Below are 25,830 nucleotides of genomic sequence, written 5' to 3'. Positions count from 1 at the left end.
ACTGTATATTTGTTTGTTGCACTACTGTGTGTGCAATGTAATTTGCTCTCGAATCTGGATTTATCTTGTAGACTTTCCATACATGTACTTATTTTATTACTCATATTCTGTCAAGACTGATGCAACGAATCTTTAACTTCCATACTACACTTGGAATTTAGGCAGTGTGGTCTTTCTTTCTTTCATCCCATGTCATGGTGGTGCTCTTTGTCCCAACAACTTGTGTACCACACTCCTTGCTTCACCACCTCACTCCAGACTTGCTGTGCAGCCAGTAACTGCTGCAGCTCACCTGGATGGTTCTGTGTTGTAACGACTAGTTAGTAAGCCTTCTGCTCCTTGCTTCACTGGTATGTTAGTTTTTCGTCCAGTGTTTCACTTTCAGTCTTTTGTTATAGGAGCATCCTGGTTATATTGTGTAGGATGTTTTCAATTTCCCAACTTTTTATTCATTGACTATTCAACCTACAACACTATGGTAACCATAAAGCTGAGGCATTCTGTATTCTCTGCCACATTGTTTACCATGTTTTAATTTTTGCAAGTACACTTGTGTTTCTATTTATTCTCACAATTAGGTGCTTAAGGTTCTGGTATTACTTTGATGCAGAGGGGTTCAGTCATAACCACTGTTTATTTCTTGTCATTTAGATATGCACCTGATGTGGCTATCTGCCAGGAAACCAGTAGTGCCTTAATAAAACTTGTTCAAGATACCACTGTTTGTGGTGTTCTTGTATAAAATGTAATACCATCGCTGAGGACTTCCCAATCACAGAGTTGGTTGTGAATATGACTGCTAATATTAGAGCAGAGAAAATGGGCAGAATATACATTTTTTTTAAAAAAGGAAGATTAATCAGAAAACTGTAGTCTGCATGGTTTTCAGTGATAACATGTCAACAAATTAAATAAAATTGACACACTCATTAAATATTACAACAAGGTTTGCATTGCACCCCATTGTAACTAACTTTCCTTCACATTTAAAAGTTAGCTTAAGGTTATTTGTCAAACAGTAGTGAGCTATATCCCAATTATTTAAGACATTACTTGGAAGTGAAAAGAAAGGCTTACATGTACTTTTGCATCAGCTCATTTCTTAATTTTGCAATCTCATTTTCAGCTTTCATGTAGTTCAATACTTCATTTTTAGGTCCCTCCAGCTGCTGTTTGTCTTTCAGAACATTTTTATAGCTTTCCACTTTTACTTCTTCCTCTTCTTTGAGCTCCTCAACTTTCTTCTGGAGCTGCATAATAGGTACCTGTAATAATTGAACTACAACAATCATCATTGAATGTATTTCATGATAAAACTGATTTTGTATTTTTAGTGACTAGTCTGTGTGGTAATTTTGTAAGAAGGAAGTTACAAACATTAGATGTTTTTCCGAGACCCATATTAATGAATATGATTTAGTCACCTCATAACATTCAGTTTACAATTTGGCCAGCAGTAATACAATAAACGGTAGTCAATAATTTGAACATTGTTGTAGTTCTAATGCTTCTGCTTTTTACTGCCTCTTGTCTATTTGCTGTAGCCCACAATGGCTTCCACAAAATAATGTTTCCGTAGTGGGTACCGATACTTTTTTTACAATATGAATTTTTGTTTTTAAGTTGAGTGTGTGTTGATTTGAAACTACCTGTCTGATTAAAACTGTCTGCTGGTTGGTTGGTTGAGACAGTTTAAGGGACTAAACAGCTCTAAGCTTCAAGAGATCATCCCTCTGCAGTTTGTGACATCTGCCCAAAATTTGATCAAATTGTGGTATAGAATGATGAAATTCTCTTTCATACCTTGCATGACTAGTACTCATTTCTCACAGAACTGGTAGTCCCATATCGTACACAGGAGAAATTCTGTGAAGAAATTTTGGAAGATGAAAGAGGTGATGGTAGGAGAGAAGTTATGTAGGTGGTTCATGACACATACTTTGATAACTTAGCAGCTAGAACACTTCTCCATGAAGTGTGAATGTCTCAAGTGTGATTCTCTGTCTGGCATGCAATTTTAATCTGTGTGGAAGATTCAAATCAGCCCTTATTTTCTTATGCATCTTCTTATTATGAGGAACATGAAGTGCTTTTCACAGCTCTCAGTAATGTGTAACCACTACAAACCCATTTTCTAGGATTCTGTCATTTTCAGGTCTAAATCCTTTTAATAGTTGTGCAATATAATCACTTTTATGGACCTGTATATTAATTTGAAACTATTTGTATCTGTTGTATGAGACTGTTCTTGATCTGATAACTGGTACTGGTGTGAGCCCATGCAGAGCACAGGCAGAACATTTGATCTCACAGACATTTCCAGCCATTCACTTAATGTTGATTTTGGTTTCCACATGATGTGTGCTTTGGAGCAGTGACTAGCATAGTTAATGTCAGGCTATGACAAAACTGAGGCAAATGAACTCAAATCCTCATTTTATTACTGCATCATGGACATAAAGTTTATTGAATTGTGGCAACAGTAACTGATGCTGCAACTGTACATTTAGAAAGTTCAAAATATCGCAGAAACATCAACACCACTTCTTGTAACTATGTTGATGATGTCAACACATATCATTCTGATGTTTGGTGATTTGAAGCCAACTTTGAATGCAGATGTTCAACAGTTTCTAAATTTTGAAATTGTACTAATATTTCAGATAATCATGTACAGTCTGCTTTGTTATTCAATTCTAGAAGTAAACTATATGGGCTGCTTCACAGTGCCTGGGTCACTCTACAGTATTCCGGCCATTGTGAAGAGTATGAACATTCTAAGAACTTAGCAACTTCTCATTAGAAATCTGGACTAGTTTGGTATCGTCTTATTTTGAGAAGCAACTACGTATAGCATCTTCTATACTACTTCCAACGAAAGTCAAAGAGTGAGTCAGTTATATTAATCATAATCTCCTGACCTATAGTCTTTTATAATACTCACAGTAACACAGCTTATACTTGTACTGACTGTTTAATTTGTGAAGTGTTTGTCTTATTTTGTTTGGGCCAGTGTTCAGAAAGCCTGAACACAGTTTTATCAAAGTTCTTTATATAGCTTAGTCATATGATGGTCCATCAGCTGCCTAAAATGCATGCAACAATGATTAGTCAGCTGTCCAACATGCATCCACTGTTATCAATCAATTTAATTTACTTTTTTGCACATTCCATGGATCATACTTGCAACAACTCACCCTGTTGTTTCTAAGGAGTAAATGTATTTTCAGGCCATTGTTAGCATGTCTAATTTTTCTAAACAGTTTAACTAATTTTCAATGATATACGTTTAAAAAGTTGCCTACATGAACTTTTATGATGTTACCAGCATGTTTTTGTGCAATAAATACTTTGTGCAGCGTGGAATTGTCCTGGAAAATTATTCAGTATAGCACCAGACTATGCGCTAAAAAGCTATTTTTTTATGATTTTATCACCAAATCAGCATCTGCACATAGAGTAAATGTTTATTATATTAAGCATTTGGGAATATCTATAATATGCGATTTCCAAAATGAGTTCAGATCAGTATGCACATCCAGGAATTTTGGTCAGTTTTCTGCATTTCCATTCTCGCAAGCTCCATTGTTACTGATGGTGACATGTTGCCTTAATAATAATAATAATAATAAATAATAATAATAATAATAATAATAATAATATTATTATTATTATTATTACATCCAGGACAGAACAGTACAGTTATTTGAAAATTCAAACGATATCTATAATATATATACAAGATTTTTTACATGTTGAACTGCCCTGGGAAGAACTGAATGAAATGACATGTAACATTTCTATTCCCTTACCTATAGGGTGATCAAATAGGTAAATTACATTAACTAAGTTTCCACTTCCTAGTTCATTTAGGTAAATAGAATATTATTAACCTTGGTATTCAAGGCCTATAATACTTTGGTGCACGATACTAAATGCACGTTCCAGTTTCTCTAGTCTGGCAGTATTAGAGATTTCATTTATTTTAGTCTCTTTCAGTACTGCCTGTCTAGATGAAGAAGTTAACCCAAAAAAGGCCCCCCCCCCTTAAACCAGTAATTACAGAAATTTTGTCACGTGTGATTGTGGACCCCTTATTCTCTTAGCTAACAGATCTGTCAACTATTTCTTCTCTTACTATTGACATGTATCCCAGTATCATAAACTGGGACAACTGTAATGTGAGCCCTACTTGAAGCCCACAACCACCCCACTCAATTCTGAATTAACTCACTTTATTGCTTTGTTAAGTCAAGTCTGATCATGTTGAGCATGAACATCAATCAGACTCAACACCTTTGTTCATAGTTGCTGCTCCTAACATGTCTATCACTAATGATACTATATGTATAATCTTGGAAAGGCTGTTACAGTTGGTGCAGGGTGGAAATCACCTATAAACAGCTTAATATCCTATACAATCTGCCCAAGGCCTGTACTTAGTTTCAAAATACCAGTGAGCAGGAGCTTAACGTTTCCAACAACTGTTGGCCTATGCCTAATAGATGGAGGTACCTAGCAGCAAGAATTTTCCTCTCTAATTTGATTTACAGTCCAAACAGATTCGCCTAGCCCCAGTCTGCTGCAACCTGATTTAATCTACTGCTGGATGAGGCTTTTAATCTTCTACCTCAGGTAACATGTTATGTTGTAGTCCACTGCTCATTGTACATCCCATGCTGATCTGTCAGCTTCCAAATGTGTATCCTACATTGAGAATGACATTTGTATAAATTCTGTGGTACTAGTGCACAGAAGTGCAATTCAGCATATTAGGAATGTGGTTAGTAATTTCTAAATTGGTTTATGTAAAAATGTTAACACATATAGGATAGAAATCTGCTAATCTTATTAGTGGTAGTTATTGCACTAGTAGTATGCAACAGGTAGGAAAATCAAGGAAATTCTGTGCTGAGGATTTCCACCAATTCAGCTGGTATGATTACCAATAGCACAAAGATACATGTTTTGCTTACAAGAAATGTGGGCACATAGTTGCCATCTATCTATGTAGTGCAGACCTGCAGCTTGGTGCAGCATGTCCCAGGGGAGCATCAGGCCATCGAGTGTTGCTGTGGTATTAGCTGATAGTGAACTAATGATTCAACTAATTTTCAACAATTTGGGCATCTGATTTCATGTGGATACCCTAATTCATGTTAAAACATACTGTCATACTGGCTCATCACCTTTGGAGGCAACGAGGATTTGTATGGTAACATACACGAATTGTGCAATTTCTTTAAAAGGCAAGTAACAGTCAATGTTATCTATAGAAATGTGTAAACTACTAACGGTTTTTGTAGTGAGTTCACCAAAAGCAACTAACATTTTTGGTTTGGGTGCATGTGCTGGTTTTGTTTTTCAAATAAAAGGTTCAGTTTAAATCTCTAATAGTATTCTGTTTAGTGATTTATACATTTTATGCAAAGAGAACTATAATTCATTAGAATAGCACTTGGACTGAGCATATAACTTTGAAGCATATGATTAACAACACCACTATAACACTTTTTCTAAATTTCAATCTAAAGAAACCTTTACAGTTAAGATATCATATACATATATGAGTATATAGCAGAGAGCTCCAAACACACAAAATTTCTTACAATAATAATAAATGAAAATATTAGTTGGGATAAGGACATCGGACATGTAAGTGGAAAACTCATCTCAAACCTATTTGTGTTGCACAAACACAGCTATGTAGAAGAAAACAATATTATGAAAATGATACAGTATGCAGTAATCCATTTGATGTTTAGTTATGGATTGGAGAAGCATCTCCTAACTCCTAAACAAACGTTAATGGACTCTTCAAATTACAAAGAAGAGCAATAAGAATGATAACTGACCCTTAATCTGCAGAATCATGTACACCAGCACTCAAAGCTCTTAACATACTAACACTATCCACCACATACGAATAAAAACTCCTACATTGGACAAAATTCAGATATGCTCCTGAAACTCCAGGTAACAAGATACAATGCAATGATCACACATGGAAATGGAACCTCTTCCATGAGCCCATAGACAACATCGTGAAGTACAAATCAAAGCCATCCCATGCATGAAAAAAAGCCCTAGAAAAACTACCTTTGAATTTCAAGTACATAATAAAAATATTTTCAAACCGCCCTCAAACCTTTGATAGAAAAATTTTACTACAGTGTAAATGATTTTATGAACACTAAAGTTTAATACAATTTCCAATGCAGTTGCTGCAACAAAAAGGAAATTTAACTTACATGTGCAAGTACACATCATAAGAAAAATTGTAATTAATATTAAACTGGCCTAGAATACTATAGTACAAAATCATAATTTACTATATGCTAGTTAGTAATGAGTGTATACCTATCAGTGCATGTAATACAATTTTACAATGGAACTTCCAGGATGGCACATAACAATATCATGAAAAGTATAGCTGCTATTCATCATACATCAGAGATGCTGAGTTTCAGGCTGCTGAAGCCAGAAGTCTGGTCATGTGTATGCGAGTTGCATTTGAATGCATGGGTAGAGAAAGCGGAATGATCATAGAAGCATCAGGTGTTGTGACACGAATTACATCTAGCCAATATATGATGCTCATGACTTTAATTACGAAGTCTACTGGCACAGGTTGGATTTATGGTTATTTTAGAGTTACTGTCAGTTTGTAATATTACTTAAATTTTAATCCTCTTTTCTGTCTAGAATTATTACTGGCAAAGCTACAAGGTAACCAGCTCTGTTCCAAGATATTCCTAGATGATACGTACCTGCAAATACCCTTAGACGAAGAATTAAAACATTTTATGGCAATTGATTAGATTAGATTAAATTTACTTTCATTGCAATTAATTCTTAGTGAGGGGGTCCTGCAGGATGTAGAACATGTCAGAAAAGCAGTAATACATGTCAGAAAAGCAGTAATACATGTCAGAAAAGCAGTAATACATGTCAGAAAAGCAGTAATACATGTCAGAAAAGCAGTAATACATGTCAGAAAAGCAGTAATACATGTCAGAAAAGCAGTAATACATGTCAGAAAAGCAGTAATACATGTCAGAAAAGCAGTAATACATGTCAGAAAAGCAGTAATACATGTCAGAAAAGCAGTAATACATGTCAGAAAAGCAGTAATACATGTCAGAAAAGCAGTAATACATGTCAGAAAAGCAGTAATACATGTCAGAAAAGCAGTAATACATGTCAGAAAAGCAGTAATACATGTCAGAAAAGCAGTAATACATGTCAGAAAAGCAGTAATACATGTCAGAAAAGCAGTAATACATGTCAGAAAAGCAGTAATACATGTCAGAAAAGCAGTAATACATGTCAGAAAAGCAGTAATACATGTCAGAAAAGCAGTAATACATGTCAGAAAAGCAGTAATACATGTCAGAAAAGCAGTAATACATGTCAGAAAAGCAGTAATACATGTCAGAAAAGCAGTAATACATGTCAGAAAAGCAGTAATACATGTCAGAAAAGCAGTAATACATGTCAGAAAAGCAGTAATACATGTCAGAAAAGCAGTAATACATGTCAGAAAAGCAGTAATACATGTCAGAAAAGCAGTAATACATGTCAGAAAAGCAGTAATACATGTCAGAAAAGCAATAATACATGTCAGAAAAGCAATAATACATGTCAGAAAAGCAATAATACATGTCAGAAAAGCAATAATACATGTCAGAAAAGCAATAATACATGTCAGAAAAGCAATAATACATGTCAGAAAAGCAATAATACATGTCAGAAAAGCAATAATACATGTCAGAAAAGCAATAATACATGTCAGAAAAGCAATAATACATGTCAGAAAAGCAATAATACATGTCAGAAAAGCAATAATACATGTCAGAAAAGCAATAATACATGTCAGAAAAGCAATAATACATGTCAGAAAAGCAATAATACATGTCAGAAAAGCAATAATACATGTCAGAAAAGCAATAATACATGTCAGAAAAGCAATAATACATGTCAGAAAAGCAATAATACATGTCAGAAAAGCAATAATACATGTCAGAAAAGCAATAATACATGTCAGAAAAGCAATAATACATGTCAGAAAAGCAATAATACATGTCAAATATTTACAACTGAAACAAATGAGGTAATGTTCCTTCCACAGTTCCTAAGTGGAATGATAGTCTTTTTTTAATGAACGCTATATGAAAGAATCATATTACAAACACTAATTCACTGAATTCAAATTAAAAAAGTTGTTTTTATTTATAAGGTAATACACATGTAATACAACTACTATAATTCTTATTTACAATGAACACATTACTGCACTGAAATGGTGAACGGAGTTGGCCACCAATGAATCCTTTAGGCTTCTCTTACACTGAATTTCATTGGTTGTTAAGCTTTTTATGGCTGCTGGCAAGTTATTGAAAATGTGTGTTCCTGAATATCACACCTTTTAGTGTTAGAGTGAGTGAGTTTAAATCCTTGTGAAGATTATTCTTATTTCTAGTACTGATTCCATGAATTGAGCTGTTGGTTTGAAAAAGTGATATATTTTTAATGACAAATTTCATTAAGGAGCCTTTTGGGCTCTATGAGTATAATACATTACCTTCCTCCAGCTGTATTTCATAAATGCTTATAGCAGCTTATACAGGTGATACCACTAGCTGCAATCTATCTAGGTGATGATATAGTTACTGCATCTACCGAACAGCAAATCTTAACAGAGAACAACTTTTAGTAACCTACATGAAGCAAAAATGGTCTTCAGCCCATATTAACCCACACTGAAGCAACTCTCAATCTGTGTACACACCTCAATCTTACAGTTAGTCTTAGTCATCACAAATTGCCATGGTAAATTTATGCTCTATGCTGCACAGGTTGGTTGGTTGGTTGGGTGTGGGATTGAAGGGGCCAGACTGCTAAGGTCACACGAAATAAAAACTGTCAGTCGTTAAAAATGGAGAAATGAGACAAGGGACGACACAATACAAGAAAGACAGACAAAGACCAGACAAACGGAACTAAAATCACACCGAGTGTGAAGGTGGTTGGCCGACCATGAAAATAAGGAAAAGCCAACCACCAAATGACATTAAAACCCACAGTTTAAAACCACAGGCCAAAGGCCCAAGTCAATACAGGAAATAAAAGGACAAACACTCAAATCATACGATAAAAATCCCCTGCCCGAATAAAACTCAACACGAGGTCCGCCATAGCAACCTCATTACATAAAAGGGCAGGGAGGGTATCAGGCAGCGCAAACGTCTGCCTGAGTCCTGTTAAAAGCGGGCAGTCCACCAAAATGTGGACCATCGTCAGAGCTGCCCCGCAGCGACATAGCGGTGGGTCCTCCCGGCGCAACAAATGGCCGTGCGTCAGCCACGTGTGGCCAACGCGCAGCCGGCAGAGGACGACAGAGTCCTTCCGAGAGGCCCGCATGGAGGAGCGCCACACACCAGTCGTCTCCTTCACCGCCCGAAGTTTGTTGGGCGTGGGCAGGGTGCGCCACTCGTCACCCCAGGCACCAAGCACTTTCTGGCGCAAAAGCGACAGGAGATCACACTCCATAAGGCCGAGTTCCAGAGCCGGTGAACTCACTGCCTGTTTAGCCAGCGTGTCAACCCGCTCATTGCCCGGGATGCCGACATGACCTGGGGTCCAAACAAAGACCACAGAGCGGCCGCAACGAGCAAAAGCATGGAGCGACTCGTGGATGGCCATCACCAGACGGGAACGAGGAAAGCACTGGTCAAGAGCTCGTAAACCACTCAGTGAGTCACTACAGATGACAAAGGACTCACCTGAGCGGGAGCGGATATACTCTAGGGCGCGACAGATGGCAACCAACTCGGCAGTGTATACACTGTTCCCGGGTGCCAGCGACCGTTTCTCACAATGATCCTCTAGAGTAAGAGCGTAACCAGTGCGACCAGAGACCATCGAACCGTCGGTATAGGCCACGGCAGATCCGGGAAACTCGGCAAGGAGAGAAACAAAGCGGCGGCGGAGGGCCGGAGGAGGGACCGAGTCTTTCGGACCCTGTGCCAAATCCAGCCGAATGCATGGTCGGCGCACACACCAAGGGGGCAGATGGAGATTGGCCCGGAAAACAGGCGGGAGAGGAAAAAACTCAATCCCACACAGTAGAGCCCGGATGCGAACCGCGATCGTACACCCTGACCGGGGCCGCCTGTCTGGAAGATGGACGATCGAGTGCGGGTTACAGGAGACGGTAGTTGGGATGCCCTGGCAAACTACAAACGTGGGCAGCATAAGCGGCCAGAAGTCGGTTGCGCCGGATCCGCAATGGAGGAACACCAGCCTCCACAAGTAAGCTGTCAACAGGGCTTGTCCGAAATGCTCCTGTGGCGAGTCGGATCCCCCAGTGATGGATGGGATCCAGCAATTGCAATGCTGATGGCGATGCCGAACCATAAGCCATACACCCATAATCAAGGCGGGACTGGATCAGCGTTTGATACAGCTGGAGAAGGGTGGACCGATCGGCACCCCATCTGGTGTGGCTAAGGCAACGGAGAGCGTTTAAATGCCGCCAGCATGTTTGTTTAAGCTGCCTAATATGAGGCAGCCAAGTCAACCGGGCATCAAATACCAGTCCCAAGAACCGATGCGTCTCTACCACAGCAAGAGGTTCACCGTCAAGGTAAAGGCGTGGCTCAGGGTGAACCGTGCGACGCCGGCAGAAATGCACAACGCAGGTCTTAGCGGCTGAAAACTGGAAGCCGTGCGCCACAGCCCACGACTGCGCCTTGCGGATAGCGCCCTGCAGCTGGCGCTCAGCAACTGCAATGCCAGCGGAGCTGTAGTAGAGGCAGAAGTCGTCTGCATACAACGAAACTGCGACGGACGATCCCACCGCCTCAGCGAGCCCATTGATCGCAATTAAAAACAGGGAGACACTGAGGACAGACCCTTGTAGGACCCCGTTCTCCTGGACCCGGGAGGAACTATGGGACGCAGCAACTTGCACGCGGAAGGAACGAGACGACAGAAAATTCTGAATAAAAATCGGGAGCAGGCCCCTAAGACCCCACCCATGAAGTGTGGCCAGGATGTGATATCGCCAAGTCGTATCATACGCCTTCCGCATGTCGAAGAAGACGGCAACCAGATGTTGGCGGCGTGCAAAGGCTGTACGGACGGCAGACTCTAGGGAGACCAGATTATCGACGGCAGAGTGGCCTTTACGGAACCCACCCTGAGACGGAGCCAGAAGGCCTCGAGACTCGAGGAGCCAACTCAACCTCTGGCTCACCAAACGTTCTAGCAACTTGCAAAGAACGTTGGTGAGGCTTATGGGGCGGTAGCTGTCCACCTTCTTGCCAGGTTTCAACACGGGGAGGACGATGCTTTCTCGCCATTGAGACGGGAACACACCCTCAACCCAGATGTGGTTGAAAACATCTAGGAGGCGTCGCTGGCAATTCACAGAGAGGTGTTTCAGCATCTGGCTGTGGATGCGGTCTGGCCCAGGAGCCGTATCAGGGCAAGCAGATAGTGCACTCTGGAATTCCCAGTCGCTGAAAGGAGCATTGTACGACTCCGCGTGGCGCGTGTGAAAGGAAAGCCTCCAACTTTCCAACCGCTCTTTCCGGGAGCGGAAGGCCAGTGGGTAATTCGCAGATGCGGAACACTGAGCAAAATGCGCTGCTAACCGGTCCGTAATCGTGTCGGAGTCAGGACACACCACTCCATTCAGCGAAAGCCCAGGGACAGAGACAGGTGGCCGATAGCCATGGAGTCGCCTAATCTTAGCCCAAACCTGCGATGCAGAGGTACGGACGCCAATGGTGGAAACATACCATCCCCAGCACTCCTGCTTCCGTTGGCGAATAAGGCGTCGGGCACGGGCACAGAGATGTTTAAAAACGATGAGGTTCTCCAAGGACGGGTGCCGCTTATGGCGTTGAAGAGCGTGCCGGCGATCTCTAATCGCCTCTGCGATCTCGGGCGCCCACCAAGGCACAGTCCTCCGCCCAGGGGACCTGGATGAACAGGGAATCGCAGATGCCGCCGCAGAAACGATGCCGGTGGTGACCGACTGAACCACCGCATCAATGGTGTCATGGGAAGGAGGTGCGATAGTGGTGAGAGAGGAGAACAAGCCCCAATCAGCCTTATTCAGAGCCCATCTGGAGGGGCGTTCAGAAGAGTGACGCTGTGGTAGTGACAGAAAGATGGGGAAATGGTCACTACCACATAAGTCGTCATGAACACTCCAGTGGATGGATGGTGAAAGTCCGGGGCTGCAGATAGAAAGGTTGATGGCCGAAAATGTGCCATGGACTACGCTGAAATGTGTCGGCTCTCCCGTGTTTAAGAGGCAGAGGTCAAGCTGCGAGAGAAAAGTCTCCACATCTCTACCCCGGCCAGTAATCGCGGCGCTACCCCACAGGGGGTTATGGGCGTTAAGGTCGCCCAGTAACACAAAAGGAGGAGGCAGTTGTGCTATCAATGCAGCCAACACATGACGCGAGACATCACCATCTGGCGGAAGATACAAACTGCAGACAGTAATAGGCTGAGGCGTCCACATCCTTACAGCGACAGCCTCTAAAGGTGTGTGAAGAGGTACACATTCGCTGTAGACAGAGTTAAGGATGTAGACGCAGACTCCACCAGATACCCTCTCATAAGCTGCCCGGTTCTTGTAATAACCCCGATACCCACGTAGGGCCGGGGTCCGCATTGCCAGAAACCAAGTTTCCTGTAGGGCAATGCAGAGGAAAGGGTGACTGCTGATGAGTTGGCGAAGCTCAGCAAGGTGGTGGAAAAAAGCGCTGCAGTTCCACTGGAGTATCGCTTTGTCAATGTCCGAAAAAGGCGTGAAGGGACCGAGGAGGCAGATCACGCCACTGGGTCACCTGCTGCCACCGATGGAGGACCAGTACAATCTGCTTCCATGGTGTCTGAGGGTCCGGCGAGATCCAGGTCCTCAGCGGACGCCCGGATCTCCACCTTATCCTCTGACGCAGGGCCTGTAGGGAGCAGTTGGGTGGATGCCACCGCGTGTTCCTTGGCCTTAGAGGTCTTCTTCTTCGTCTTGTCTCTCTGGTCCTTGGGTTTCATTGGCTGGGAGGGCTCCAGCGAGTCAGTCTCCGGGACGGAGGAGGAGCAGGAAGCCCTGCGACCAGCCGCTGGTCTGCTTTTCTTCCATTGGCTGACGTCACCCTTCCCAGAGGCGGAAACCTGGGAAGGAAGGGACCCAAGCGACCCTTTCCGTGCTATTCGAGCCGGGGAAGTTTGAGGCTTCCCCAGCTTAGAAGTGGGGACTGATGTCCCCAATGGTTGGGGGGTTGCTGCTCCTGAGGCAGGTAGTGCAGGAGCAGCAGGGAGTGAAGTGCCCCCCACCATCAAGGGGGCAGGTGTAGCATCCCGGCTCTGAGAGGTGGCAGTCTGAGGGAGAGCTAATGGGGCCATAACAGTAGTAGCCGCGGCGTAAGAGGCAGTCATTCGAACAGGATGGAGGCGTTCGAACTTCTGCCTGGCCTCAGTGTATGTCAGGCGGTCCAGGGTCTTATACTCCATGATTTTGCGCTCTTTCTGGAAGATCCTGCAGTCCGGCGAGCAAGGTGAGTGGTGCTCTCCGCAGTTTACACAGATGGGAGGCGGAGCACATGGAGTATTGGGATGTGATGGGCGTCCACAATCTCGACATGTGAGGCTGGAAGTACAGCGGGAAGACATATGCCCAAACTTCCAGCACTTAAAGCACCGCATCGGGGGAGGGATATATGGCTTGACGTCACAACGATAGACCATCACCTTGACCTTCTCAGGTAAAGTATCACCCTCGAAGGCCAAGATGAAGGCACCGGTGGCAACCTGCTTATCCCTTGGACCACGATGTACGTGCTGGACGAAGTGAACACCTCGCCGCTCTAAATTGGCGCAAAGCTCGACATCGGACTGCAATAGAAGGTCCCGATGGAATATTGTGCACTGGACCATATTAAGACCCTTATGGGGCGTGATTGTAACCGGAACATCCCCCAGCTTGTTACAATCGAGTAACCGGCGGGACTGGGCGGAAGACGCCGATTTGATCAAAACCGAGCCCGTGCGCATTTTGGACAAGCCCTCCACCTCCCCGAACTTGTCCTCTAAGTGCTCAACGAAGAACTGAGGCTTCATGGATGTAAAGGATTCACCATCAGCTCTCGTACACACCAGGTAGCGGGGCGAATATGTTTCGCTGGCATCCTTAGTCTTTCGTTCCTCCCATGGTGTAGCCAGGGAGGGGAACGATTTGCGGTCATATGTAGTTGCGTTGTATTGAGCCCTGGAACGCTTAGAGACTGCTGGCGGCTGGCCGCCAGCAAGAGATGATGTACCACGCTTCATTGCGGGTCATCCGCCCTGATGCCACCTACTCCGACCAAGGGCCCTCCCTACGGGCGCCACCCAGCCTCAGCAACGACCACCTGGCAGGATGGCCATTGCCGGGAGTCCCAATGCCCCAAGGAGATAGGCATCTACTCCTTGGAATACGTGGGGAGTTAACGGCGCTGGCATCAGCAGAGCGATCCCTGTGTAGTCAGGGGGCTACAACCAACAGGGTACATGGCGGCCCCACCACAACGGACTGGCTACTGTGCTGGATTTCAGGTGATGTAGTCCAATATCGTCATTGGCGCATAAAGCAACACAGCATAGGAGACTGCAATAAACTGCACCCAAGAACAAATCCACGCCCAAGAGATGGTAGGTGAGCGGGACTGCTAAGCGATGACGACAAACCTGGCTAGAGATGGTAATGCATGATGGACACATCACTCCTTGTAAGGCGCCCTTCCCCAATCAGCTCGCTCTTCGGAAAATTTAGAAGGATGGAGGTCAAACCCATTAGGGGACCATCTCACAAGGCCAAAACGTTTGAGACTCCTTTTAGTCGCCTCTTACGACAGGCAGGAATACCGTGGGCCTATTCTTACCCCCGAACCCACAGGGGGATATGCTGCACAGGTATCATACCTCTCAGTACTTTTCAAAAAGAGGAAACAAATTTCATTTACACTGCTCACCAGTCATTATTCACCTAACAAGTTGTTTGCAAGTCTGATTTCTGCTCCACTACATTTACTCCTGGTGGCATATACTTTGCATGTTAGAATAGACAATAGGCTGTGAAATAAATGCCCCCCCCCCTTTCCCCAATGAACAGAACAACTGATTGCATACATGTCTGAAACAGAGGGCCTCAAGTGAATAACAGTCATACAAGAAAAGAAACACTGTCTACTATTTATGGTATCGAGTAATGCCATGTTTTCTTATATGGAAGAAAATTCTACCTGGTTATGGTCCACAAGCCACTAATATCACTCTCTGAGCTATGGTAAAACCTTGCAGATAAGGCGAAACAATGATTACAGTGGTGTGCACTGTTATTGAGCTGTTACTGTTACAAGGTAAACTACTGGTCCACCACTCAACACACTAATGTTGATGGCCTGTTGAATTCAGAAATGAGAAATCATCATCAGTTTGATAAGCAGGAGGCACTGTGGTTGTTTGGTTGGCTGATAAAATATTGGGGATATGTAGGACAAGTTCTGCCATAATGGCCATGGAGGTGGTAGACACAAAGGTCACAACCTAATTCTCTGTTAAGTGGTGGTACCTTGTGTGTGTCTCAGTTAGCTGGAGCACCTGCCCAAGACTACAGAACTGGAAATATGGAGGTATTTCTAATTGCTCCACAAATTTAGTGTCAATCAGGGGGTAATTCTGCTAGGTACAGAAATGTCAGAGTGCTAGGTGAAATAACCAATATGCTAACTATGCTTTCATATCACATCCTAAGAATACTGTCTAACATCACAATCAGCTCTGCCCATTACAGCAAGACAATTCTTCTGATAAAACCTTTCTGTGGCCCAAGTAACCACTCAAGGCTCCCACAAGTGCTGACTATACCTCTCAGCTGATCCCAGACTTCCACATGCTACATAATGAAGTCACTCACCTGGACCCTCAACAAGGCAAAGGTTTGAACTATGAGCTATAGACTACAGTTATGAGCCCACTCTAGGCAACATGCTCTGGTATACCTCTGGAGGTCAAACTACAGCTCCCTCCTTACCATCATAACAAGCTCCTGAGACTCTGCCTACACCACCAATTGTTATTCAGTTTTAATGAAGACTAGATCCACAACCTTGTATTAATTACTGAACAAAGTCATTCTACATATGACTCTTAAAAGATTTATTGCACCTGCACATTTGACATTTTGTCATTTTTAAGCATAGTGGGATGTTGGAGCCCACTCTACAACAATGAGTCACGACATGCTGGCACAGCAGTCTGAATCCAAATATAAATGGTACTAATTACTGTTTAGCAAATTTATGATTTTTACAATAATATTCTACAGTTATTTCATATTAATTACAATTTTGCTTCCAACATTAATGATTCATGCTGAAGAGCCAAAGAAACTGGTAAACCTGCCTAATATCGTGTAGAGTCCCCACGAGCATGCAAAAGTGTCACAATATGACATGCCGTGGACTTGACTAATGTCTGAAATAGTGCTGGAGGGAATTTATACCATGAATCCTACAGGGTTGTCTGTGAGAGTATGACAGGTTGGAGATCTCATCTAAACAGCACATTGCAAGGTGTCCCAGATACGCTCAATAATGTTCATGTCTGGGGAGTTTGGTGGCGAGCAGAAGTGTTTAAACTCAGAAGAGTGTTCCTGGAGCCATACCGTAGCAATTCTGGATGGTTGGGGTGTCGCATTACCCTGCTGAAATTGCCTAAGTGTTTCAGAATGCACAATGGACATGAATGGTTGCAGGTGATCAGACAAGATGCTTATGTATGGGTCACCAGTCAGTGTCATATCTAGACGTAAAAATGGGCCGAAATGACTCCAACTGCACGTGCCTCACATCATTACAGAGCCTCCACCAGCTAGAACAGTCACCTGATGACATGCAGGGTCCATTGATTCATGAGGTTGTCACTATGCCTGTACACATCCATCCACTCGATACAATTTGAAACTAGACTCTTCCAATGAGGCAACATTTTTCCAGTCATCAACAGTCCAATGTAGGTGTTGATGAGCCCAGGTGTAAAGCTTTATGTCATGCAGTCATCAAGGGTAAACAAGTGGGCCTTTAGCTCCGAAAGTCCATATCAGTGTTTTGTTGAATGATTCTCTAACACTTATCGATGTCCCAGCATTGAAATCCGCAGCAATTTGTGGAAGTGTTGTACTTCTATCGTGTGGAACAATTCTCTTCAGTTGTCATTAGTCCCATTCTCGTATGATCTTTTTCCACCCACAGCAATGTCAGATATCTGATATTTTACTAGATTCCTGACATTCACAGTGCACTCATGAAATAGTCATACAGGAAACTCCCCAATTCATCACTACCTCGGAGATGCTGTGCCGTATCACTAATGTGCCTACTATAACACAGCATTCAATCTCACTTAAATCTTGATAACCTGCCATTGCAGCCACATTAACTGATATAACAATTGTGCCAAACATTTGTTGTCTTATACAGGCATTGCCAACTGCAGTGCCTTATTCTGCCTGTTTACAAATCCCTGTATTTGAATATACATGCCTATACCAGTGTCTTTGGTGCTTCAGTCTATTTACTCACACATGCAAGTTACATGAAAGGGACCTGGAGACTCAGGGAGCTTTCAGATTAATTTATATAATGGTGAGACATATTTTGGAACCAGATTGTAAATTGTAAGGTATCTCCAGGGACAGATGTGAACTCTGAGAAAAAATTTGTTGTTTTGAACTGTAGATTAAAGGTGATGAAATTGCAAAAAGGTAGGAAATTATGGAGGTGTAACATGAATAACTTTAGTGAACCAGAAGTTGTTGAAAGTTACAGAGGTAGCATTAGGCAACAAATGACTAGAACATGGGAAAGGAATACAGTTGAGATGAATGGGTAGCTTTGACAGATTAAATGGAGAAGGCAGCAGAAGATCAAATAGGTAAAATGAAAAGTATTAGTGGAAATCTTTGGGTATCACAGGATATATTAAATTTAAATGATGAAAGGAGACAATAAAAAATGCAGCACCTGTAGCAGGCAAAAGGAATAAAAATATCTAAAAAATGAGATTGATGGGAACTGCAAAATGGTTAAACTGAAATGAATTGGATACAAAAGTAAGGGAGATGTGGTAATGCGAGAACAATTCGATAGAGAACTGATAGACCTAAGTCAAAACAAGGACCCTGGAGTAGACGACATTCCATTCGAGCCACTAATAGCTCTGGTAGACCCAGCCATGACAAAATTATTCCATCTGGATATAGGTGAAATACACTCAGACTTCAAGAAGAATGTAATAATGTGAATATTGTCAAACTATCTATCTGACAAGTCGTGGTTGCAAAATACTAACATGAATTCTTTATAGAATAATGGAAAAACTGGTAGAAGCCAACCTCATGGAAGACCAACTTTAATTCCAAAAAAATGTAGGAAAATGAGAGGCAATCTGACCCTACAAGTTTCCTAGGTTAAGGAAAGGCAAACCTACATTTCTAGCATTGGTAGACCTAGAGAAAGCTTTTGACAATGTTGAATGAAATATTCTCTTTGAAATTCTTAAGGTAGCAGTGGTAAAATACAGGGAGAAAAAGGCTATTTACATCTCACACAAAAACCAGATGAGCCAGACAGGGCTGTAGCCTATTTCCTATGGTATTCAAAGATTAAATGGAGAGCTGCATGAAATAAGTCTTTGGACTGAAGACAATCACAACAGCATGGTGTTATAACTACATCCATTCTTCCACAAAGCATTTGAGCATGACAAGATCAATAACAACAATTAGATAGGTTGGTTGGTTTGTGGATTAAAGGGACTAAACTGTTTGGTTGTCAGTCCCTTTTTCCTTAGTCACATAGTTTTCGAATTGAAACCATACACCAAAGTAATTCTATCACCTGAAATCTAAGGAAGAAACAAAATGTGTAAAATGAACTATGTAACCACACTGAAGAAAAAAAATGACAGAGGGAAGCCACAAGTGGAAACATTAACTTAAAAGGAAAGAAGTGGTAGAAGATGCTAAAAGCATATAGCAGATAGCCTGGGCTAGCTGATTGCAAGAATAAAAAACAGATGGGTCAGCCATACTGAAACACACAAATTACTGGCCTAAAACCACCAGGCAAGAGAAAAAGAGAGGGTTGAAAGATGACCAAGAAGTCAGATAGCAGCAGAGGGAGTGACGAAGAGTTAAAATGAAGGTAAGGTGAAGGCCTGGGAGAGGAGATCACACACCCACCCTTAAACTGAGAGCCCCTTAAGCTTAAAATTAGATCAGCCATTGAGATATTGTGACCTAACACTGTGGTAGTGTATCGGGAAGGTTAAAAGATCACCTCAGGATGGCTGTATTGAGAAAGTCCAACTAGATGTGGACTACTGTCAATCGATAGCCACAGTGACACTGTGGCGAGTACTCATGATGGAGGAGGTGACCGTGAGTCAGCCAAGTATGGCTGATGCAGAAATGACAAAGGATAATGGAGTCCCTACCATGGGCTTGCATGGACGACCTTCACACAATTGTTGTCTCCTTTATTGCACGTAATTTATTTGGTGTACTTAGGGTGTGTTGGGGTGCGGCATTCAGTATTCCAGATACTGAAAACTTTGCAGCATAATACTGATCTAAGATCAGTCTTCAGTGTGCTGATCTCCAGTGCTGGCTTACTGGTAGCCTGCCTGCTGGCCAGCCTGTCAGCATTTCATTTCCTACGATTCCAATATGTCCTGGGGTCCAGATGAAGGCTACTGAATATCCAGGGTTTTTGAGGGCATAAACTGATTCCTGGATAGTTATTACCAATCGATTACAAGGGAAGCACTAGTCAAGAGCTTGTAGACTGCTTAAGGAGACACTACAGATGAGGAAGGACTTACCTGTGCAGGAGCAGATGTGCTCAAGAGTGTGGAGATGGCTACCAACTCTGACTGAAGCCATCTGGCTAGGAGAGCTATTCAGTATGTCTCGCATGAGCATAAGCAAATGCAACATGACCATCGATATTCGAGCCATCAGTGTAGTCTATTTCTGAGCCCTGTCACTTGCCAAGAACGGTGAAGGGCGGAGAGGGAGGCAGGGAGGCAGGGAGGCATTGCACCCACAGTAGATGTTACAATAAATAACAGGCAGGGCACGCAGGATGGGGGGTAGGAGGAGGAGGATGGGGGGTATGAGGATGGGGGGTAGGAGGAGGAGGAGGAGGGGTAGGAGGAGGAGGAGGAGGAGGAGGAGGAGGGGTAGGAGGAGGAGGAGGAGGAGGAGGAGGAGGAGGGGTAGGAGGAGGAGGAGGAGGAGGAGGAGGAGGAGGGGTAGGAGGAGGAGGAGGAGGAGGAGGAGGGGTAGGAGGAGGAGGAGGAGGAGGAGGAGGAGGAGGAGGGGTAGGAGGAGGAGGAGGAGGAGGAGGAGGGGTAGGAGGAGGAGGAGGAGGAGGAGGAGGGGTAGGAGGAGGAGGAGGAGGAGGAGGAGGGGTAGGAGGAGGAGGAGGAGGAGGAGGAGGGGTAGGAGGAGGAGGAGGAGGAGGAGGAGGGGTAGGAGGAGGAGGAGGAGGAGGAGGGGTAGGAGGAGGAGGAGGAGGAGGAGGGGTAGGAGGAGGAGGAGGAGGAGGAGGGGTAGGAGGAGGAGGAGGAGGGGTAGGAGGAGGAGGAGGAGGGGTAGGAGGAGGAGGAGGAGGGGTAGGAGGAGGAGGAGGAGGGGTAGGAGGAGGAGGAGGAGGGGTAGGAGGAGGAGGAGGAGGGGTAGGAGGAGGAGGAGGAGGGGTAGGAGGAGGAGGAGGAGGGGTAGGAGGAGGAGGAGGAGGGGTAGGAGGAGGAGGGGTAGGAGGAGGAGGAGGGGTAGGAGGAGGAGGAGGGGTAGGAGGAGGAGGGGTAGGAGGAGGAGGGGGAGGCATGTCCCCCAACCATTTAGGGGGCAGGTATCGTCTGGTGTCCTTGTGTACCCAATTTAAAAAGCACAGCTGTTGAGGACACTGTTTTCATAAGGGCGATGATGTAGTCACAGCATTTTGAGGACGTCATGAGTATAGAGTTTTTTGTTGTTGTTTTAGGGCGCACAACTAAAATTGTCATTAGTGCCCTGACTAATTTAGTAATGTACCGCGAGGCACAAGGTTAAAACAGCAACTAAAAGGGTCAACACTATAAAAGACGTATTAACAGGCATAGGATTAAAAAACTACAGCATAATCAAACGTCCTTAGACAGGTGTGTTAAGTTGCTAAAACGAAGAACGCGAGCAGCAGCTCCTGGGTCATCCGCTAAAATGGCATCCAGAGTACATGGCAGGCCAAGATCAAGACGCTGCGTATTAAAATCCGGACAAGACGTTAAAATGTGGCGGACCGTCAGCAATTGCCCACATGGACAGAACGGCACCGGCACTGCCGTCAGCAGATGGCGATGGCTCAACTGGCAGTGTCCAATTCTTAGCCGGGCCAAAACGACCTCCTCCCGCCGAGAAGGACGTGAGGAGGACGTCGAAGCTACGGGAAGAGGTTTCAAGGCCCGAAGCTGCTTGTCCGTAAGTGCAGCCCAATCGGCATGCCACAGCGATAAAATGCGCCGACAAATGACCGTGCTACAATCTGATGAAGGGACACAACAAGAAGCCGTCCGAGGCTGGAGGACCGCAGCCTTGGCCGCGGCATCTGCAGCTTCGTTCGCAGGGATACCGACATGGCCAGGAACCCACATAAAGCTAACTGGAGACCCGTCGTCCACCAGCTGCTGAAGAGAGCGGTGGATCCGGTGCACGAAAGGGTGAACTGGATACGGGTGACTGAGGCTCTGGATGTCGCTCAGAGAATCGGAGCAGATGAAATAAGCAGAATGTCGGTGGCGGCAGACGTAAAGAACAGCCTGGTAGAGGGCAAAGAGCTCAGCTGTGAAGACCGAAAAATGGCCATGTAGCCGGTATTTGAAACTTTGTGCCCCGACAATAACAGAACACCCGTCCCCGTCATTGGTCTTAGAGCCATCTGTATAAATGAAAGTCATATTAACGTACTTCGAACAAAGTTCGACAAAACGGAAGTGGTATACTGAACCGGGGGTAACCTCCTTTGGGAGCGAGCGGAGGTCAAGGTGAACGCGAACCTGAGCCTGGAGCCAAGGTGACGTGTGGCTCTCGCCCACTCTAAAGGTTGCAGGGAGTGAAAAATCAAGGAGTTGAAGGAGACGACGAAAGCGAACTCCAGGGGGTAGCAGGGCAGACACATACAACTCGTATTGACGGTCGAGAGAGTCGTCAAAAAGGGAACGATACGATGGGTGGTCGGGCAGTGACAGTAGCCGACAGGCGTAACGACAAAGCAGTATATCGCGCCGGTAGGTGAGTGGCAATTCACCGGCTTCAGCATGAAGACTCTCGACGGGACTAGTATAAAACGCTCCGATCGCAAGCCGTAAACCCCGATGTTGTTTGGAGTTGAGGCGGCGTAAGATGGATGGACGTGCAGAGGAGTATACAAAGCAACCATAATCCATCTTGGAGCGGACGATCGACCGATATAGGCGAAATAGGACGGTTCGATCCGCTCCCCACGACGTGCCACTGAGAACACGGAGGACATTTAGAGAACGGGTACAATGGGCAGCCAAATATGACACATGTGGAGACCAACTAAGTTTCCTGTCAAATGTAAGACCTAAAAATTTTGTTGTCTCCACGAATTGGAGAGCAACGCGGCCGAGTCGTAAGGACAGTGGGAGAAACTCTTTGTAGCGCCAGAAATTAATACAGACTGTTTTCTCTGAAGAAAAACGGAAGCCACTGGCGACACTCCAGGAGTAAAGACAGTCAAGAGAACGCTGAAGACAGCGCTCCAGGAAACATGTACGCTGCACGCTGCAATAGATGGCAAAATCGTCCACGAAAAGGAAGCCTGATACATCATCCGGGAGGCAATCCATTATTGGATTGATCGCTATGGCGAAGAGAGCGACGCTCAAAACGGAGACCTGTGGCACCCCATTCTCCTAGCGAAAGGTGTCTGACAAGACAGAACCCACACGTACCCTGAACTGTAGATCCATTAAAAAGGAACGATTAAAAAGTTGGAGGCGACCGCGAAAGCCCCACGTATGCATGGTGTGGAGAATGCCAGCCCTCCAATAGGTGTCGTAAGCCTTCTCTAAATCAAAGAACACAGCCGCAGTCGGGCGCTTCCGCAAGAAGTTATTCACAATGAAGATCAACAAGGTAACCAGATGGTCAACAGCAGAGCGGCGCCTACGAAATCCACATTGTACATTGGTAAGTAGGCGTCGAGATTCCAGCAGCCAAACAAAACGAGAGTTAACCATTCGCTCCATCACCTTACAGACACAGCTGGTAAACGAGATGGGTCGATAACTGGAAGGCAAGTGCTTGTCTTTCCCCAGCTTAGGAATCGGTACAACAATAGACTCGCGCCAGCATGCGGGAACATGTCCCTCAATCCAGATGCAATTTTAAGTACGAAGAAGGAAACCTTTACCCGCGGGAGACAGGTTCTTCAGCATCTGAATATGAATAGAATCAGGCCCCGGAGCGGAGGACCATGACCGGGCAAGTGCATTTTCGAGTTCCCGCATGGTGAATGGGGCATTGTAGTTTTCACAATTCGAGGAGTGGAAATTAGTCGGCCGAGCCTCCTCTGCCTGTTTTCGGGGGAGGAAGGCAGGTGGAGCTCGAAACCTCTCCGAAAAAGCGGCCGAAGGCATTGGAGACATCCTCAGGGGCCACAAGGACGTCATTCGCGACCGTCAAGCCAGAAAATGGTGAGTGGACCTTAGTGCCAGATAGCAGGCGCAGGCTACCCCAGACAACAGGAGGAGGAGTAAAACTGTTGAAGGTGCTTGTGAAAGCAGCCCAGCTGGCTTTCTTGCTTTCTTTAAAAATACGACGACACTGCGCACGTAATCGTTTATAATTGATACAATTCGCCACTGTAGGGTGGCGTTTAAAGGTGCGTAAAGCACGTCGACGAGCACGTAAGGCGTCTCTACATGCTGCGGTCCACCAGGGGACCGGTACACGGCGTGGAGAAGAAGTAGTGTGAGGGATGGAATATTCAGCAGCAGTGAGAATGATTTCCGTGAGGTGTGCGGCCTGACTATCGCAACTTGTGAAGGTTTGATCCTGAAAGGTCACCCTGGAAGAGAAGAGCCCCCAGTCTGCTTTGGAGATGTTCCAACTAGTTGAGCACGGAGAGGGGGTATGCAGGAGATGGATAACATACTGCAAGTGGTCGCTCGAATATGTATCAGAAAGCGCATACCACTCAAACCGGCGTGCAAGTTGGGTAGTACATACAGGGAGGTCTAAATGGGAATAGGTGTGAGAGGTGTCTGAGAGGGAAGTAGCGGCGCCAGTATTGAGGCAGATAAGATTGAGCTGGTTGAAAACGTCTGCTAACAGGGAGCCCCTCGGACAGGATGCTGGAGAGCCTAAAGAGTATGGTGAGCATTGAAGTCTCCAGTTAACAAAAATGGTGCAGGGAGCTGATCAATAATTTGCAGCATGTCTGCCCTGGTAACGGCAGACGACGATGGAGTGTAAACGGTACAAATGGAAAATGTAAAAGTGGGGAGAGTAATGCGGACGGCAACTGCCTGCAGGCCGGTATGCAATGTGATGGGATCATAGTAGATATCATCCCCAGACCAGCAACATAACCCCTCCATGAGCCGAAATACCTGCCACAGGGGTAAGTCAAAACGCACAGAGGTGTAGTGTGCCAAGGCAATTTGATCGCATGGGCGTAGCTTCGTTTCCTGGAGGGCTACGACGAGCGGACAGTGCAAGCGGAGCAGCAATTTCAAGTCCTCTCGGTTGGAGCGTTTGCTGCGAATATTCCAGTGAATAAGTGCCATCGTGAGAGGAAGAAGATGCAAGAAGGGGTCATCTCGAAGGCCGCTGAAGGCCCGGCTTCGAGCGAGCACTGCCGCCGCTAGCAGGAAGCGGACAGTCATCGTGCATTTGTGCTATAGGTTCATCGGCCATGTTGTGAAGATGGCCGAGAGGGGGAGCTTCCTCCGCTGGTGAACGGCCAGATGTTCGTCTACCAGCGGTGTGGCCAGGCGAAACGGATGACGGCCTGTGGCGGCAACCGCTGGGGGGGGGGGGGGGGAGGGGGGGGGAGCATGAGGAGAAATGCGCCGTGGCGGGGAAGGAGAACTGTGCTTCCTATGAGCCTTCTCGGAAGGTCGTTTTGTGGAAGGATTGGTCGATGGCTGAGGGTTCGAGGTACGTAGAAGGTCTGCACGAGACGGTTCTTTCTTGAAGGCCTGTGCTTCTGACTTCTGGGTTTTCGTCCTGGCAGAAGCTGATAAAGGCGCTTGTGTCGGAAGGGCGACGGGAGGAAGAGGAGACGTCGACAGGGCGATCTTAGCACTGGCCGAACGGACGACCGTAGTGCTGAAGGTCAGATCGCATATCTGCATCGCCACCTCCCTGGTAGTCTGAGGAGAGGCGAGGACAGTACTGTACTTACCCACTGGGAGCAACGTGGGCTTCCTACTAGCGAATAGCTTGCGAGCAGCTGAGGTGGAGACACTCTCTTTGACCCGAATTTCTTGGATACAGCGTTCATCTGTGTAGACGGGACAGTCACGGGAGGACGCTGCATGGTCACCGCGACAGTTCACACAACGAGGAGATGGAGGTGGACAGTCACCCTCATAGGCATCCCTGCCTCAAGTCACACATGTAGCCGCTTTGGAACAAGAATGGCGAGTGTGATTAAAACGCTGACACTGGTAGCAGCGCGTAAGTGTCGGGACATAGGG

The 25,830-nt window shown here is 45.1% G+C and overlaps 1 protein-coding gene across 1 annotated transcript; it reads right to left on the bottom strand.

Moving 5' to 3' along the window:
* Positions 1–1,077: 1,077 nt before the first annotated feature.
* LOC126324774 (uncharacterized protein DDB_G0271670-like) lies at positions 1,078–23,451 on the bottom strand (the record flags this gene model as incomplete). Its single annotated transcript, XM_049995111.1, has 3 exons — positions 1,078–1,265; positions 20,167–20,832; positions 23,413–23,451. Coding segments are annotated over 3 exons (893 nt in total), but the record flags the coding sequence as incomplete, so codon positions are not given.
* Between the last annotated feature and the right edge of the window lie 2,379 nt (positions 23,452–25,830).

The sequence above is a fragment of the Schistocerca gregaria genome, unplaced genomic scaffold (assembly GCF_023897955.1).
Source record: "Schistocerca gregaria isolate iqSchGreg1 unplaced genomic scaffold, iqSchGreg1.2 ptg000902l, whole genome shotgun sequence".
NCBI classification, from domain to species: Eukaryota; Metazoa; Arthropoda; class Insecta; order Orthoptera; family Acrididae; genus Schistocerca; species Schistocerca gregaria.
Note: the sequence above shows the minus strand (reverse complement) of the source record. Positions and strands in the feature narration are given on the sequence as shown.